Source organism: Cyprinodon tularosa, unplaced genomic scaffold, assembly GCF_016077235.1.
Source record: "Cyprinodon tularosa strain WSP-4 unplaced genomic scaffold, ASM1607723v1 ctg659, whole genome shotgun sequence".
Lineage (NCBI taxonomy): Eukaryota > Metazoa > Chordata > Actinopteri > Cyprinodontiformes > Cyprinodontidae > Cyprinodon > Cyprinodon tularosa.
The window spans coordinates 285,830-304,799 of record NW_024039406.1 but is presented as its reverse complement, the minus strand read 5'-3'; the positions used below and the strand labels follow the sequence as shown (position 1 = coordinate 304,799).

General features: G+C 37.7%; 1 protein-coding gene across 1 annotated transcript in view; it reads left to right on the top strand.

Moving 5' to 3' along the window:
- LOC119799315 (potassium voltage-gated channel subfamily H member 2-like) overlaps positions 1-18,970 on the top strand; it is a gene marked incomplete at its 3' end in the record, with an annotated part of 341,978 nt that overhangs the window by 40,188 nt on the left and 282,820 nt on the right. Inside the window, exon 2 of the mRNA XM_038309148.1 lies at positions 15,556-15,786. Coding sequence (XP_038165076.1) covers positions 15,556-15,786 — 231 coding nt within the window. The remainder of the gene's footprint in view (positions 1-15,555; positions 15,787-18,970) is intronic.

Here is an 18,970-nt window from a genome sequence, read left to right as displayed (position 1 = left end):
CCACTTCTTCAGCTTGAAGCAGAATCATCTTCCCCTCTAGAACCAGATTCTCTCCCATCGACCTGCTTGGTTCCCCGTAGCTTACCTCTTCATAATCCTTCCTACCTGTTTGTTTCTTTCATCTCGTCTCCCTGCTCTTTGTTCCTTCCCCCCCTTTTCTTTTTGATGTCCCCGTATCTGAAGCCAGCACAGACGGAGCTGCTGCTAACACACAGGCTTCCCCTCTCCTTGTCCGCCCACGCAGCTTTTCTTTCTCTCTGGGAGATTCCAGCCATACACACAGACGACACAGAGCCCAAGGTCTGGTCTTTGTGAATTATTCAGTGTGCGTCGGTGGGTCTGTACGTGCTTCAGATGCCTCATAAGGCCTCCCAGGAATGCTTCAGAAACCGTTTATTCACAGGAATCGCTGAAAATGTGAAATCGTGTTTTGATCTGGACCAGCAGCAGCAGCAGCTCGGCTTTGCTTGGCTCCTTCCTTTGGCTTTGGATGCTCGTTAAAGAGGAGTTTTAAGGGGAGTGGTCAGAGGCAGCTGGCGAGGTTTAGCGACGACAGTCACTGCAGGAAGCATCAAAGCAGAGGAGCTGAAGCTGAATTCACCATTAATAAGTAGTTGAGCCTAAAAGATACTGTAAAAAAGACCTTTACATCAGATTCTCACTGTATTAATCCTTACAGGTCTACCAACTTCAATACGGCCTGGGGTTAGTGATGGACAGTCTAATGTAATACTTTATAAAGTAATAATGTAAACAATGAGAAAATGGTAATAATTTGCTATATAACTATTTGGGGAAATGATTTATCTATTCACTAAATGTATGATCTACCAGATAAAGTAGCATTAGTACCTAAAAGCGATCCGTCTAAAGTGTGCAGAGATGGCAAAAGTACTCACTTTCCGTACTTGAGTAAAAGTACAGATACTTGTGTTAAAAAATACTCTGGTAAAAGTGGAAGTACTGATTAAACTTCTTTACTCAAGTCAAAGTAACAAAGTACAGGCTTGTAAATTTACTTAAAGTATAAAAGTAAAAGTAGAAACCACTTTTTTCATGCCGTTGCCTACATTTTAAATGGATGTCTGCCAATAGGACTAGATCTCTGTTGTGTTCATTTTCAATCAACTCGTTGTCCATACTACTATGCTTACGCCACCGCCACCAAGCTGCAATGATTTGCCACGAATGAATACCGCCGAATCTGTCGATTCATCTTGTAGTGGTGCGTCAAATGCAACGTAGATTCCCATCCAATTAGATTGAATTTGGTATTTATGACGTGAAAAATAATAACGGTAACTCCATTGAAATGATTCAAAACTAAAGTAACGAGCCAATTTTTTTAAATGTAAGGAGTGGAAAGTACAGATATTTGTGTAAAAATGTAAGGAGTAGAAGTAAAAAGTCACCATAAAAATAAGTAGTAAAGTAAAGTAAAAATATCAGAAAAATCTACTTGAGTACAGTAACAAAGTATTTGTACTTCGTTACTTCTCATCTCTGAAAATGTGTAATAAATAACCTTTGAAATGAACTAAGTAAACTGACTACTTAATGTTATAAAGTGACTGCTTATGGAGTAAATTTTGTACCATAATTTGCTTCAGATGAAGGACATGTTTAGTAAATGGAAATTTGAAGAAAAAAAAAATTGCAGCCAAGAAGTTAAGCTTTAAAAAACCTCATTATCAAAAAGGTTTTGAGAGTAACTTTGATGTCGTCTAAGATTATACTATTAAAATATATATAGTTTTTTAAATTCACCTTTATTTTAGATGAAGTGTAACAACCAGCATTAATTTTAAATTATCTCATGAACATGGAATAAGAATTACTCCAGACGCTTCAAGCCTAATGCAGTTTTGCTGTAAAACGAGGTAAACAATATGTTGTTAATGTAGCTGCCATCGTAGTCAGAATAAATAAATAAATAATAGATTAATAAATATATAAGTTAAAAATATAGAGGTCATAAATGCATACATTTCTAGCAATAAAGGTTAAATATTAAAAGCATAATTTCATGTGTTTCTTGAATATTGTTTGTGTGATACGGGGGAACGAGTCTTAATTAAGGGGTTAAAGGAATAGTACACCCAAAACATGATTAGCCTTCATTTTCTACTCACCCCCATGCTGAACAACACTCTGGAGTACTTTTTTGATATCTCAAATGCATCTGGAGATCTGGGAGGCTTCTTGCTGTCCGCTGACATTCAAATAATGGAGGTCTATGGCGCCCGAGGCAGAAAGGTCCATAAAAGTCCACAAAAAACGTGTCAATATTCCTCCATACTGCTCGTCCAATGTATTCCAAGTGTCCTGAGTGGGTAGCGTCCATAATTTACTCGAAACGAAGTCATTTAGAAGGTTTTTAGAGCATAAACAGTAGTGTATAGGATTTCCTAAAAGCGCGTTCACAAGTCTACGGAAACCGCGGCAGACCAAACCAGATGAAAGTGCGCATTCAGCTCGGCAAAGAACTCATGCTCTTCCTCAACACTGAAGTCCTCAGACATTTTTCTTTCGTTGTTTCTTTCTTTGCACAGGTAAACAGCACATTTCTTCTTCTACGCTTGCATTATCGGCAGAGCAGACGCTGAATGCGCACTTTAATCTGGTTTGGTCTGCTGGCTTCCGTAGCGTCGTGAACGCGCTTTTAGGAAATCCTATACACTACTGTTTATGCTCTAAAAACATTCTAAATGACTTCGTTTCGAGTAAATTCTTGATGCTACCCACTCAGGACACTTGGAATACATTGGACGAGCAGTACTCCAAAGTGTTGTTCAGCATGGGGGTGAGTAGAAAATGAAGGCTAATCATGTTTTGGGTGTACTATTCCTTTAAGGGGTTGCAGCCGTGGGTCGACGGAGTGTTACCTTTAAGAGTCGGTACCTGTGGATCTGTAACGTAGTTCTGGAACAAACTATCAGGCAGACACCTCGCTGATTCCTCTGCCTAAGCCACCAGGGATAAGGACATTGGATAAAGGACTCTAATTTTCTCTCAAGGGAAAGCGGCCAATGAGGCACACTATCATGCTTCTTGTGTGATTAAAGGCAGTAACTAAAGAACGACTTGGTTTCCTGATTTTCGACTTGAGAGGGAATTACAGTTAAGCTAGTTAATAGTGTCGGCCAATACCTGGCTGTGCAGTGTCGGCCGATACTTATACCGATACAGTCTGTGTGAAATTGATGTCTGTGTGTATATATGAAGAACTGCATACTACTTGGATGTGAAATAATCGCCATCATGGTTTTGTCAAGCTGCTGCCTTCCTTTGTGAAGCAGGAAAAAGACTAAAAGTGAATCCAGTAGAACTTTTTATTGCCTATCTGGAATGGGTGATAATAGTTGAATAAACGTTTGGCTCGCAAAATGGTATCGGTGCCCTATTTGCTGGTACTCACCAATACCGATAGCACCATTTTATTGCTGGATCGTGACCCCACCGGATACTGGTATCGGTATTGGTGCAGCACTACTAGATAACAATCATTTAAAAGGTTGCTACCTACAGTATGTGACATTACTTGTTGGTTAGTTTATTCTGGAAACAAACCGACTTCTCTTTCATTTCTGGGCTCACAATTGCTCTCTGCATATTTGAAATAAGTCTTTTGGACACAATAGAGAGAGGAGAGTCAGGGAAGACATGAAAAAGTATGTATGACATAAAAGTGTCTTAGGCCCCGTCCACACGAAGTCGAACCCTGGCCTAATCGCACAAATTTTTCACCAAACCAGCCTCTCATCCATACCAAGCCGGCGTTTCAGGGGTCTGTAAACGATCTTTTTTTATTCAGCCTTCAGAGTGGGAAGATTTTGAAACGCCGTTTTCGCGTTTCCATCTTTGAGCTCTAACCGTATCACAACAACAATGGCACCGTACTGTGTTGAACGGTTGCTGCTAATGCTACTCACCCTGCTGTCGGGCTTACAGCAGAATCTTCTTCTTCTGGAATATCTCCAGGAAGAACAGAGCAATATCGACGACATAGTTCAGCACCTGAATTTGACTGAACCACGAAAATGGACCCGCAGGGCAACCATGTATAAATATTACTGCGCATGCCCAACATTTCGTCGCCTATTTTTGCTTTGGCACCACAGCGCCACTTACAGGCCTGGCATACATTTTGCAGCGTTTTCATGCATTCGTGTGGACGCTCACATTTATTTTACGTCTCCTTCTTTACGACAAACGTTCTGGAAAATATTAGCGTTTCGTGTTCGTTTCGACTTCGTGTGGACGGGGTCTTAAATTCCACCACACTTTTTACTGCTTTTCCTCTCAGTTCTAGGTCAAAATTTCGCTTTCCACTTTTTTTTTTTATGTTTATTGGCATAACAAAAAGAGCAGAGTCAGGGAAGAGATGGACCAGAGGCCAACAGCACGGAGACGGATGTAGGAACTTTGCTGATAAGATTAAAAATTCCTCAGAATACATAGAGAGAAACCGGGCATCAGGTAAAACCAGGTGAAAAGATTTCAATTCCATCCATTATTGAACATGCTTGTCCAAAGTGGGGTCGCGAGGGGTGCTGTTGCCTATCTCCGGGCCGGGAATCAAACCCAGAATCTTCTTGCCGCAAGGCAGTAATGCTACCCAATTCGCCAGGTCATACCCTCAAATTAATTCATAGTTTTCTAGCTAAGGAAAACCAGTTTATTGCATCAAGTCATTTATTCAAAGGCAGTCCCTCACTCTAAGCATGCTTGTAGCGACAGTGGAGAGGAAAAACTCCCTTTTAACATTAAGAAACTTCCAGCAGAACCAGGCTCAGTGTGAGCGGCCATCTGCCGAGACCAATTTGGGTATTTCCACAGATATTTTTCAGGAAAAATGAAATTGTATTGATTGTGTGAGACTGATAGATAAGTCAAATATTTGTCCGCTTTACTCTTAGATAACAGTTAAGCTCCTGCTTTGGATTCTGCGTTCTTGTTTCTGTCCTGAGCCATTAACAGCCTGCTGTGCCCCGCTGTAAACAAATCCTAACATATTTAGCAATTTCTGACGATGTTCAGCTAGGGATTTACTTCTTCTTAATCATGTCATTTTCCATGACATAGAAGTATTTCCTAAAATCTACACCATGCCAAAGACACGTTAATGATATGTTTCTATTCATCTAGCTGTATAACGCTACCATTAATGATTTTTTATAATATTTTTTTCAAATTTTTTGGCATCCATTGTCAGAAAAAGACTCATGAAGGTCAGCGTTATTCAAAAGCAGCAAACATCTCAGCTTGTAAAAAAAAAAAAGTCTATTTTCCATGCTTAGCTTCCTCCCATTAGCCTGTTTTGATTTGAGCTCACTGCCTGCTGCTCTCAGATATTGAACTTCTCTCCTCTGCATACCTGAGAAGTAATGATTACACGATGCCCCTCCTGGTGTCACGCTGATAAAGTTCCTCTCTGTCCAGCTGTGCCCTGAACCTTGAGTAGCATGCATCTCCATGCAGCAGACGTTTCCATTAGATCTGCTGCCTTTGAAGCAGTCCTAATAACTTCATCGTCATCACAATCAAAGTCACATCTCCATCTTATCCTTTGAAGCTTCTGTTCTTTTTTTTTTTGTTCGTTTCTCCGACACGGAGCTTATCTTCTAATTTAGTCACAGGGATTTTAGCTCGAGCGGCATTACTGCCTCCTGAGCATATGCACATTTACACATCCCGTGTTTTTTAAGGGCTTATCCTTGGTTATAACCAGTCGTTATAAACCATCATAGAAAAGCAAATGTAGAAAGCACGCTCACACAAACACATTTCCCACCTTAATGTTATCCATTCTTCAGCAGCCAGACGAACCCATCAGCCTTTATGAGCCTCTGAGGCCTGCTGCTGCCACTTATTTATACAGGGAGCCTATCGAGCACGAACCGCTCTCTCCATAAATATGTGAGCAGATCCCACCACCGGCTTAAGTCTCCTTCGAGAGCAGCCTGTTGAACCTGGAGCAGCCCGCTCTGACAGATGAAGGATCCCTGTTTCTGAAGGAATGAGGAGGCTGGGTTAAGAGATGGGGTACGGTAATTTTATTATGGTGGCCCAACACAAAGTTTATGGTGGAAAGATGAGCAAACATTGATGGAGGAGCATTTGAGGACAGTTAGTGGGGAGGAAAGTAACTCCCCACTAACAGAGAGATGTCTAAAACATGCAGGGTGTGTGGGTATTTAGGACCTGGATTTGTCACGGTCTTGGTTCTTTTAAGTTTTCTTTTGAGTATTCAGTTTTACTTTGCTCCATGTTTTCTAGTTTTATTCGTTTAATTCCTATTTTGTTGTGTTTTCTGGATTTATTTGAGTTCTTAGGTTTTTATTTGTTGCCCTCTTGTGTTGGTCTCCTTTTCCCTAGCTCCTTTTTGGACTCCTCTGTTCACACCTGCTCCCAATCAGCTCATTAGTCCTGTCTTTGTTCAGTCTCCCATAAACTCTCTCCTTGTGTAGTTCCTCAGGGCTGGTTCCTCTTCTCTCCTCATCTTTCCCTGAATCCTCGTGCTTGTTTTCCCTGATGTCTCCAAGGTTCTGTTTTTTTTTTCTTTATTTTGTTATGTTTGATTTAATTCCTGCCTCTGTTGTCTGTGAGTACTAAGTAATTTCATTAACATCTACAAAAACACCTCTGCCTCCTCACCTCTGCATTTGGGTCCTCAAAAACCACAACCAAAGCCTGACAGGAGTGAGGATCATTGCCCAAAATAAACACAGAGTTTTGTTTTATTTTGGATAAAATTTGGCGAGGCTAATTTGTTTTTCATTTCTTGACATTTAAAATAGCGGTTCCACCTGAAAAATATTCCTCACTGCCTTTCTGTCACACAAATATATACAAATGTATTTCAAATTCATAGTTTGGGAGCTGTACTTGCTTTAATTCACATATGTAATTAAAGGCGCAATTTGCTCCTAAGACCCTCTGAGCTATTTCACGTTTTTTTTTTTTTACTTTGGTCAAAGTTAGCGTGACATTTGGATGGAAATGCAGCTAATGTCCTCACAGGCATCTCAGGGAACTTTTGTGTTTAATGTAAGGCTTTTATAATATATATATGCTTTTTAATATATAAAGAAAACATCATTCTTTTAATTAGTATAAAAGAGAAACATGGAGAACTGCTTGTAATCAACCTTCCTTCCAGATGTAAGTCCTTTATTATCTGTGGTCTTTGATTTTTGCTTGTATATGCTTCATGTGAATGGCCAATTCAAAAAAATTGAGCTCTTTGGTTAGATAACGTTCTTTATCTTGCTCAGGATGAAAGATCCTTCGTTGCCAAAAGTGGAGCCCGGCAGATAAATACTACTTTGAATTTTGCAATGATGGATCTTTTCATGACAACATTCAGAGTGTTTTGTACATCTGGATCTTCGCTGACCCTTTAAATAATCCTAATTATTCACCTTTATCTGCAGTAGATAATTTCTGTCTATCCACAATGATCTTACTGCTCACTAGAGATAGAAGGCTCTTCCTAATCCAGCAATTTGTTACAGCGGCATTAGAAAGGATTTACCCCATCATTCATTGCATCATTCTTGGCTCACACCATTCCAGAACCCCCACATGTGTGATAGTTGGAAAATGTGACTCCCAGAGGCAGTGCCTGGCAGACCAGGGAATGTGGATAGGGGTCTAGGCTGTGATTGGGGATAGAGGAGTGGCGGCCTATTGGTTAGGGCATAGAGCTTGGAATCATGAGGTTCTGAGTTCGAGACCCATTCCCACAGACTGTCACTCTGGCTCTCTGAGCAAGACCCTTAACCCCAAACTGTTACCTGGCGCCACACAATGGCAGCCCACTGCTCCCCAAGGGGATGGGTTAATGCAGAGGTACTGAGATCAATAAAGTTAAATTATTATTGACACACAACCATAGAGAGCTATTACATAGGTGATGGTTCACTGATGCAGCAATCTCAGGGAGGATTTCTCTCCACTGTCTTCACCAGAAAAAGAGGGAATAAGGGAGAGAGAGAGGTATGTTTAGTGGAGATTTCCACAGGAAGTCTTATCAGTTAATATGTTTGATTTCATGTAGATAAGAATAAACTGTAGAAATTACTGGCTGCATCTATTTTAGCTCTGACTCGCAGGTTGAAAATGCACTAAGTTTTCAACGGCGGATTTTCTGGGTTACAATAATGGTAGAACCAAAACCAACAACTGATTAAAATTAGATGCAGTACACTCATTGAACCTGCGGAGGGTGCCAAACAACAACACATGTTTGGTAAAGTGTCAAAATTATGGCGTGACGTTAGTTCCATTATTGCTTCAAGACAGAACCTGTTTGTAAATGGAAATTAGAAAAAATATGTAGAGATAAAATTCTTCAGAAAAATATTTTTATTTTGTTTTTACCAAGTTTCTTCTAATACTTTTATACATTTTTTTATGCATTAATTTTTTTAAACTATATGTAAAAAAAAAAAAAAATTATATCATATAATTTCAAATAGTGTTTCTTTCAGATTTATGGCATTTATTTAAAATGGTTTTTGACAGGTCCTGTTCTCTTTACTTCAATCCCAATACCAACACTTGCACACCGACCAATGAAAATGCTGTTGCTAATATCCATGCAGATTTTGATCATTTTAAAAAGTAAAAAATATATATTTATATGAGAAAACACTAGTTATTTGTTCTACTTTTTTGATTAAAAAAAAGCCTCAATTCCGAATTGCTTTTTTCCCCCCAAACTTTTATTTACAAATGGGATCTTTGTTTGCAACAATAATTGAACAACATTTTCATATAAATAATCCATATAGGACAGCATAATAATATCCATGCATTAGGATTATAAAAGTTTGGAATGTGGTGTCTTTTACATGGTTATTGCTTTACTGATTGGTGAAGTTTTTTTTTGTTTTTTTTTATAATGTATTAAGTGACAAATCTGCATAAAGCCATTTTTTCACCAGACTAATATGCAAAAATTGGATCAATTGGATTTTGTGATTTCCTAAAGTCATTTTAAAAAATTTGATTTTTAAATCAAAAAGCCACTAGAGAGTTATATTTTTTTCATCTGAGCCATTTAACTTCTGGTTGTCAGAACTTTAGAATAACAAAAGGTCAGAGCTTGAAAAATTTGTCACATATTTTTTGCCTGTTTTAACTGTTGAGGATCATAAAAAGCTGTTAATGATCTACGATTTACAGACTTGTATGACTTTCACACTGGCTGAAAAACCTACTTAAACCGGGGAACAATCGGCTTCTAGTGGCAGCGGGAACAGCTCACTGACGCATGTCTACCCGAGTCAAGCGACCGCGTTAAAATCGCCTCGGCTCTGAACGGCATGCTGTGGTAACACCACACGCGGGTTGACCTGCTAATTTAAGTGATAACATTAAACGCAATGTACGGACATCAACACACCACGCCAGTCACTTCTGATCTAACAAGCAGAAATAACTCTGTTTACATTCGATAAGCATTGAGCGACGCTGGTGAGAGGGATTCAGACAGATGATAGAGCGAAACAATAAAGCATCCATTGTTTACTTTCCTGATTTCTGTCACACTGCTGACATCATCAAAGCTAACCCACCGTTTTTTTGCCAGTGGGAAGGGAGCCAAATACGGATCCTTGGTTCTATTTTTTTGGTTCTTATTTTTTTCCTAACGGTCTAGACAATGTTTATAATTTGAAATGAATCAATGAAAGCTGGAATATCGTTATGCATTTTATTTGAGAAACAACAGCAAATAACAGAAGTAGAAAAGTTGTACTCCATAATTCCCCTGCGTTATAGATTCTGAAAGGTTTTGCATCAAAAAATACTGGACAAAATCAGTGCAATGAGGTGCAATTCAAGACCTCGGCTCCAGAGTGTCGACATCCCCGCCCCCTGTGCAGACAGTCTGCTGCACCTCTCCCAAATTGTAGCTGACTGCAGACAGTGCCGCAGACAGGAGGCCGGCTTGTTTTATTTTTATGACCGAAATTGCGGAAAACAAATCATGAAGTTCCACCTGGATCCCCGCTATTTTTCACCGTCATGTCCCTCCGTCGTCGGACTAAACTCGCCCCCTCTTCCTCTCCACCTCGGTCGTATCTAGACCCACAGCGTGTAGCACAGACCACGCTTCAATATCGGGCATAAATCAAAAACGTCTGCGTCAAGCTCACTGCAACACACTGCTGCGGGAGGATAACCAGGAAGTGAGGTAGCAGGGCAAGGTTTAGCGCCACCGCAGCACGGGAGGGAGAATTACATCCAGGAGCAAATGGATAAAAATAGACCGGAGGGAAAAAAAGAAACATGAATCGATTCTCTTGCGGACGAATCGATGCATCCGATCGTCGGCTGTTGGATCGATGCATCGATACAAAACGATTATTATTTACACCCCAGTGAAAACACACGTTAAGCTGGTATTTTCAGTCACTAAAGCCATGCATATTGTCTATTATAAAGTAAAGGAAGAGGGAATCCAGTTAAACTATAAAGAGCTCACCATGTGTAGCTCATTATAATCGTAAAACCAAAACTAAAGTAAAATTAACGGATTGATTCTGTGAACAAGTCATTTTAATGACTCAGCTCTCTCTGCTGTTACCATCACTGCTGAAGAGCCTCCTGGACTGATTGACAGGTGGTGTCATCTTGGTTGAAATCATCATTTGACAACATTCTTGTTTAAATCTGTCAGTTTGACGATCTGCAAAATTTAACCGAAACAAAAAAAAGGAAATGTGTGAGGGGGGGGGGCTAGCAGTTCCTTACAGGACTTCTCTACAACAACAGATTAATGAGTCTCTGTGTTACAGGTTGTAACTTTAGTAAATCCAGAGGCTTTATATTCTAATTCTTGAAAATTTGTTTCTCTCCATCATGCAGTTATGTTTGTATTTCATTTTATTTTTTACCTTTTTTGATTTGCATGCTGATGAGACAGTAAATCCACCCACACACAGTCAGTGAGGACACTGATAGCACATTTCCAACTGTCTGGATAACCGCTGACGCAGGGACAAACGGTTCCATTATTTGTGGAGCATTTAGGTGTTTGCAAATGTATTACACAGCAGAATAATTCCTCAGAAAGAAAGAAAAAAAACTGGAACGAGAAAGAAGACATTAAAATATAACTCATAAATGGTGGGATGTAAAGTTAAAACGTTTGGCCAGCAGATTGAAAACAACCTATCAATTTTTAATCTCAACAAATTGATTCTTTGACATCATTTAATGAGAGTAAAGACTTTCTGCCCTCCTGGCTGGTAAAGTTTAACTGCTCCTCTGATGGCTCTATGAAATATAGTTTAATTATGAACACCTTTGCAGGCAGTTGCCCCAGTGTTGAAACACTTGTTCTGGTGATACGATAGGGCAGAGCTGACAATGAAAGAGACAAAAGGCCCCGAGGTTTCAGGAACAGAGCGACTTTACATGGAGAAAAGGTCATTGTCTGCAGCAGCTAGTTGATATAAGCAGAGACGGCAGAATTAAAGGTGGAAGGATCTATTAAAAAGGACTGGTTCAAGTTTCCTTAAATGTTAATAAAGAAATCAGAAGCAGAAGCCTGTTGATCATCCTTTTTTTTTTTTTTTTTTTTTTTTTTTTTTTTTTGGTGTGATGCAACAATGAAAAACCTAAAGCAGGCATACCCAAAGTCGGTCCTGGAGGGCTGCTGTCCTGCAGGTGTTAGAGGTTTCCCTGGTCCAGCACAGCTGATTTACATATATAGTTGATTAACAGGCTTTTGCTGAACTGAAATAATCAGAATCAGCTGTGCTAAAGCAAAGAAACCTCTAAAAGCTGCAGGACAGCAGACCTGGAGGACCGACTTTTGGGATGTCTGACCTAAAGGGTGCTAGACAGAGTACCCTGAGAAACAGGACTGAGAACTAATGGAGTAAACTATATTTAGCATCTTTCTTTGATTATACATCCCAGTCTGAAAGGGCAGAGATTATGGAGTGAGTTTTAATCCATTATTGTCGGAAGCAAAATATATTTATTAATTGAAATTTTGAATCTTTATTATCAATTATTGTTTTTTAGGGTATAATTTTTCTTTACACTGATTTGATTTTCTTTCAGGTTTTATCTTTTGACACATTTTTCTGATTTTTTTTTTTTCAATGTTTTTGATATAAAAAAAATTTTGTATGTCGCTTATTTAGGTTTAGTTTTATAAATTCCATTCTTTTCATATTGTGTTTTAAAGATTACACTCAATTTCCTTTCAAGAATAATAAAAATTGCTGACCTTTGACCAATAGAAATATGATAATCATCACACCAATAGAAATTAATCTTAGCTTGACAGTGGAGAGGAAAACCCACCCCTAAAAGTAAAGAGAATGAGATCTAAATATAAATTGAAATTGAATTTGTATAACTAATTCCAGAAAAAAGAAATAAAAAAAAGAACATTTGAAAAAAAAATTAATTTGAGAAAACAGCTACTTTACTTCAAAAACAAGACACTCCTTTGACGACTAAAATATTCACATCTTGAACAGAGAGAACGGTTTTTAAAGAGGGCTGACGACAGGCATCTCTGTTTAAAGAGAAAAGCCATCACTGAACGGGGGGGTTTACTGATCATGGCTCAAACATACCGTAAAAAGTTCATTCAAATGTTTTTCAAAATCTCTACCAGTTTCTTATATTGATCTAAGAAAAGACTGCCTTCAACACTCAATTTCAGCTGTGAGATTATTAAGAGGGTTTATTCAACCTACTGTAAGTCAGAGGATGAATTGGATCACATTTTGATCCAAGGACTTTCATATTTCTTATTCTCAATCTTTGGTGTAATAACTGGTTTAACCTGGGTCCTTGAAGAAAAGCTATCGCCAAAATAACCTTTTTATTTGCTAATAAACTGCAGACATGAATGTAGTATGTAGTATTAATGTCCTTTGTATTGTTTTGACAATATACTGTGCATTCGAACAAAATAGAAAATCCTTTTATTGTCCCACAGTGGGGAAATTCTGGAGTTTACAGCAGGATACAAAACAAACCCCACACAAATGTGGACCTTAGGAAAAAGAATAACTTCATAGTGAAGAGTTAAAAGATACACAATAAAATACTGTACTATAAAATGTTTTAACAATATAAAACATATAAAAAATAACCAATATACATCTATGGACATTTTTACAGTGATGGATATTTGAAAATAGCAGCAACATCAGAGATGTGCAAAATGACAGCAGCAGGTTATTTAACCAACTAAGGTAGAATTGTGCAAAATCAAAATAAATGTAACGACTTACTGAGGTTGTTGGGAGAAGTGCTGTTTTTTTTTTCTTGCCTCCAAAAAAGGCAACAATTCTTTTGTTGCCTCCAAAGAGAAGCACAATATCTACCTCCATACATTCCTCCATAGAAAATTGGAATAGTAAGCTGTGACAGCTATAATAATTGTTTTCAAGTTTGCATTTTTTAGCTTAGCATTAACCATTACACGCTGAGCCCTGTGTTGTTTCACGGCGTTGCTGTACGCCGTTCCATACCATTTCTGGTTATTAGACGCTTCTTTAGGGAGACTAAACAAAGTCTGTGACCCCACTGGCAATGTGAATTTATGGTGAAAATGTCAAGGTATCACCAGCATGGAAACGACGTGAAAACCCCTTCGATATGAATCCACCATTAGATCAAATCAGATGCAGTGTTGGTAACATCCTGTTTTCTGTATCTTGTATTCCATAGTTCTCATGTGTTGTTCAGTTTATAAGTATATTCTATTAGCAGGAGGTTGTGACTGGGACATTTCCTGTTGGTGTCCCTGATTTTCAACCCAAACTTTATCTACCATAGAAATGAACGAAGTCTGAATTTTGCTGCAACTGTATTATGTCCTGTTTCATACCAGGATGGAAAGCAGTAGGAAATCACAGACTAAATGAGCGGATGAAAAAGAAGGCTGTCAAAGTGGAGTTAAGCAGAAATAAATCATAGCTGACAGACGGGGATTATAATTCATATCAGAGACATCAATAACATTCTTGTTTCATAAAGGTCACCTGTACTTTCAACTATTTTCCCAAACTTTATTTGTAATAAATTAGCTCAAATGAACACCTTAGCCTTTTCATGTGAAAGACTGATCAATGAGCAAGCTTGTGTAAGAAAAATGGTTGAACCAAACAGAGATCATAAAAACGGGGAACATCTATTAGTGTAAATCCTTATTTCCATCTACTTACTCACAAGTCAATTTCTTGTGTTGACTGGTGCATTCCCTCTTTTTGATGTCAGCTTTTCCTTCTTCCTTTGAAGCATTAGAAAGGCTGTTTTTCTCACAGTGGGGCCTGCAAGGGAAACAAATGAGCAGACATGTCAGGTTTCTTCAGAAACTCAAATTAATCAATAAATCAATCCATCAATCTGACTATCAAGTCCGATAGTCAGATTGTGTTCTTTTCAAGCTTTCAAAAACATCTTTTTTTTTTTTTTTTTTTTTTACATTTTTACTGAATACATTCCTCCTTAGGATGTTTGAAAGTTGTTTTGTGTTCTTAACTTTAGCATATCCTCAAACGTTGGTTTAATTCAAGTGGTTGGGTGATTTTTATGAATGTGACTAGTTTCCTCACACATGCACAGTAGTAGCCATTCAAATTTACCCACTTTCCTTGGTTTGTCCATGGCTCGTCCCCTACAATTGCTTTTTAAACATCAATCTTTGTACTAAAATATTCTGTCATGATTTGGGGACATTAAGGTCTAAATAGAAGCATCATCTCCTGGTCAGACCCCTAATTCAGTGAAAGGGTGGAGTCAGACTAAAAAGATATGCACGCCCAGGAGAAGGCCAGTGGCTTGAAGTTGGAGGGGATTTCGCTTGGAGTTGCAGGGAAGAAAGGCCATTTTGAATGGCTGCTACTGTTGCATACAGGTGGTAATGAGGGGCGATTAGCCTCTCATCACCCCCTCCTGATCGGGAGTCCTATGGTCGGATGAAAATCAAACATGTTTTTAATTCAGTCGGCCCTTGTTAGGTGACTGTGAGCATATCCTGCTGTTGAAGCAGAGCTACAAGCAGATTTACCTCAGCATCACCTAATGTGCATGGTGCAAACAAGGGAATTCTTCCTCTCTGACTTAACGTCCGGATATACGAGTCGGAGCAGTGCTATCTCTTTTCGAAGAAGAGTCCAACATGTGGTTTGTGGACGTACAGTGTGAGGAATGTCAGATCGCATCAGAACATCGGGTCATACAGCTCAAGAACAGATATTGTGAAACCCTTTCAAACCCTGTGGTGGTGTTCTACAGTTTAAGCTGTTCCTGAGTCCAAATGATTGAAAAAAAAGTATCGACCTGCCTTCAATCTGCCAAGTACAGTAGTCAATGGTAATCAAACAAGTTTCAGTCCTGCATTACATTTTTTTCCTTAAATTTGCATTTACAACAAGTGTACTTTACATAAGTAATGAAACAAAATGTTGTCCATAAAGAAGAGAGACTTCGATTCAGACAACTTAGACTAGATACATTTAATATCAATAAAAGAAGTCCTAATGAAGATCCCTGTGTTCTCTTTCTCAGGTCGGAAGTTTGTTATCGCTAATGCCAGAGTGGAGAACTGCGCCATCATCTTCTGCAACGATGGGTTCTGCCACTTGTGTGGCTACACCCGAGCCGAGATCATGCAGAAACCTTGCACGTGCAACTTCCTGTATGGGCCGGACACCAAGAGGCTGGCTATCGCACAGATGGCACAAGCCCTGCTGGGGTCGGAGGAGAGGAAAGTGGAGATCAACCTTTACAGAAAAGACGGTAGGAGAACAAAGAATTATGGGCTTTTTTGGTGGCGATTTTTTAAAATTTTCGTTGATGCACAGCTGTGTGGAAACTCTGGGCCTCACTGATTGGTGCAACGCTTGAGCATTGAAAGCTGAATGTTTAAAAGTTTTTATATGTTTTAGTATAAGGTTTTCCGCTTTGTGTAAATGTCTGATTCTTTTTATTATTGGATTCCACCTCTACTTCGAAACCTTCCAAGAAATCTGTCCTGTATTGCTGCAAACGTGTCAGCTGGATTGGTGCCAAACAACATAATGTTGGTTGGTGCAAACGATAAGTGGCTGCCATCTTGCTCAGGTCACAGATTCCCCATGGCCAGAGCATCTGCTAGACATTTCACCTCTGTAGACAGAAACCAGACCAGCTGGTGGAGACGTAGCAACAAAACCTCTGTGAGGTGAAATTAGGCAACAAGGAAGTGAAAAGAAGTAAAACATTTATGCAAAACACTTGCTTTGATGACCTCTTTTGGATTTGCACCTGCTCTTTGGACATATTTGGTGTTTTTACTGATAATCTGACATATCTGTTGAATGAACTTAGCTTTGTATCAATCTGTAGAAAACACATGGGTTGCCATTTTGCTGCACAGGCTGTTTAAGCCAAAGTGTATCTTTCAAATCGCATAATTGGGAGTAAACATTTAATTTATTAACTCTTACAAGCTGCCAAAAAATACCAGACTAAAGTCATCTTCAATGCATTTACAGTATTAAACTGGAAGGATCTGATTATTCTGAGTGGGTACTGGCTAGAAGTGGTGATGAGATCAGTCAAAAATTTATTTTAAGTTTGTGTTTGCAAAACACCATTTAATCTTACAAAGTACAACCCTTTATCAAATTAAAACAAAACGATACTCCATTAACCATGTCTACCCAGACAACACAACCATTTAAAACACTTTTTTTTTTTTGCTATTGAGGCTGAGCTTTATCTCACTTTGACATTCTTTGTTGGTTAAATTTGGTTTAATATCATTTATCCGTGCAAGTTTGCTTACAGCTTGTAATATCTGTAAATTGAATTAATCTTGATGGTCTGAGTTTAAAGCTTGAGTCGGTGCTGAAGGAGTTGGGCTGCTGCTTAAGGTGTGAGATGTGACGACTGCTGGGCAGCATTCCCGCCTGTGATCTGCAAAAATAAAAGACAAATAAATACAAGTATTTTTTAATAATATTTGATTATTAAGTGTATAATTTTAAATGATTTAAATGAACTTTAATTATTATGCTTTTTTATTTTCTGATATATTTGATATTTGTTTTCTCTTTAAATAATTAAATACCTGCCTCTATAAACATAATTAATTATTTCCTTTTTTCAGTCCATACCCTCTTATTAAACCGTACATTTATTCATTTAACGTTGCATTTTATATTTTCATGGTATATCTGATATTAAACTCAAGTGTTAGAGAACATTTAAATATTTCGTTTACAATTTTACATTTATTGTTTAAAGGTTTTCTACGAATACTGCCACCAGTGGCCAAAACAAAGAACTGCAGCAACTGTAGCTCGCATTTATAATCAACAATCTTTTTTTTTTTTTTTTTTGTGTGCAGTTTTTCACCAAACCTGAAGTTATATCTTTTTTGTCTGAGTTGAGCTGAATGCTGGTCCGAGTATCCAGAAAGTCTGCCTTGAATATCTCGCTTTGATTGTTCACTAGGAAGTACCTATTCAACATGTGCGCACTTGACGTGACATCCACCCAATAGTGCGGGAACTTCACACCCAAAATAAACCAAACAAAATAGGCTACAGGCTTATAGATGCATTGATGCTAAACCACCGGGATGTCAGTCTGATCATCAAAATGTTTCAAAAGCTATTTTAAAGCTATTTTACAGTAAAAAAAAATACATTTCTTACACCTAATTTATTCAAAATATCTTTATGGTTAAGCCAACATTTAAATCATGTATTAGACGCATTGATTAATAAAAAATTATAAGTCATATTTTTATCTAATTTAGTTTAAAAATCTATTGGGACATTTTATTTGTGTATTTCATAAAATCACGGTATATCTAATATTTAAGTAACGTATTTCATAGATAGGAAAATGCTTTTTTCAATAACTTTTATTTACTTTTTTTGAATATCATTTATTTGTTAATTTGATAATTTATTATAATCTTAAATTGAATTAAGTAATATACAAATTAATAAAATATTTTTTTGTTTTTTATTATTTGATTGATACTTTTAAATATAGTTTTATTATTTAAGGGGAAATATTTTGTAATTGCTGTGATTATGAAATTGTGCATTTCATAATTGAAATCGTATTGCAAATATTTGAATCGTGTTTAACATAAGTACATCTTAATTAGGCTGCAACTAATAATTATTTTGCAAATTGATCAATCTGTTTATTTTTTCGATTAGTTGATTAAAAATTTAATAAAACAATGTTGCTTGAAAAATATTTTTAACGTTTTTTTTTCATCTTAAATGCTAAATTTTTATATAATAAAAAAAAACTTGGTATTTTTGCTAGTGTAAATGGGTTGCTCAGCTAAAGGCATGTTGTGGAGTCTCTATACTCTAGTTATTGATAAATATATCATTATATACTATATAATTTATAACAATTATTGGAATAATCAATTTATAATTATGGTTAATCAGGATTAATAGTTTCAGCTCTAAATCTTATATTAATTATTTTATGGTACATTTAATTATTTCATAGGAAATTCACTTTTACATATTTCAAGATTGGCCCTCTATATACTCTACCTCATGGATTACATCACAGTGATTGTGAAAACTATCTCACGACTTCCCTGTTGGTGTTTTGTGATCCTCTGAGGGATCTCGAGCCTCACTTTGGGAACCACTGCTTTATATGACATCTTCTTACTGCTTACTCAGACTCTGTTATACATACCAAACACACACACAAATTGTCGTCTTGCTACATGTAGTGAGGACCATGTGTTGACTTCTATGGATTCTTGCCGATTGTTTACTTTTTCTACACCCTAACCCCGACAGTAGCTGTAAACCTAACGCATTCCCCATGCTAAACTTAATCTAAACAAATTCAAACCTTAGACCCAAACATGCAAATCAGCAAAATACAAAACAAAGGGCAAAAAAAAAAAAAAATTCCTCTTTGTTACAAACTGTCCTCAATTTGATGG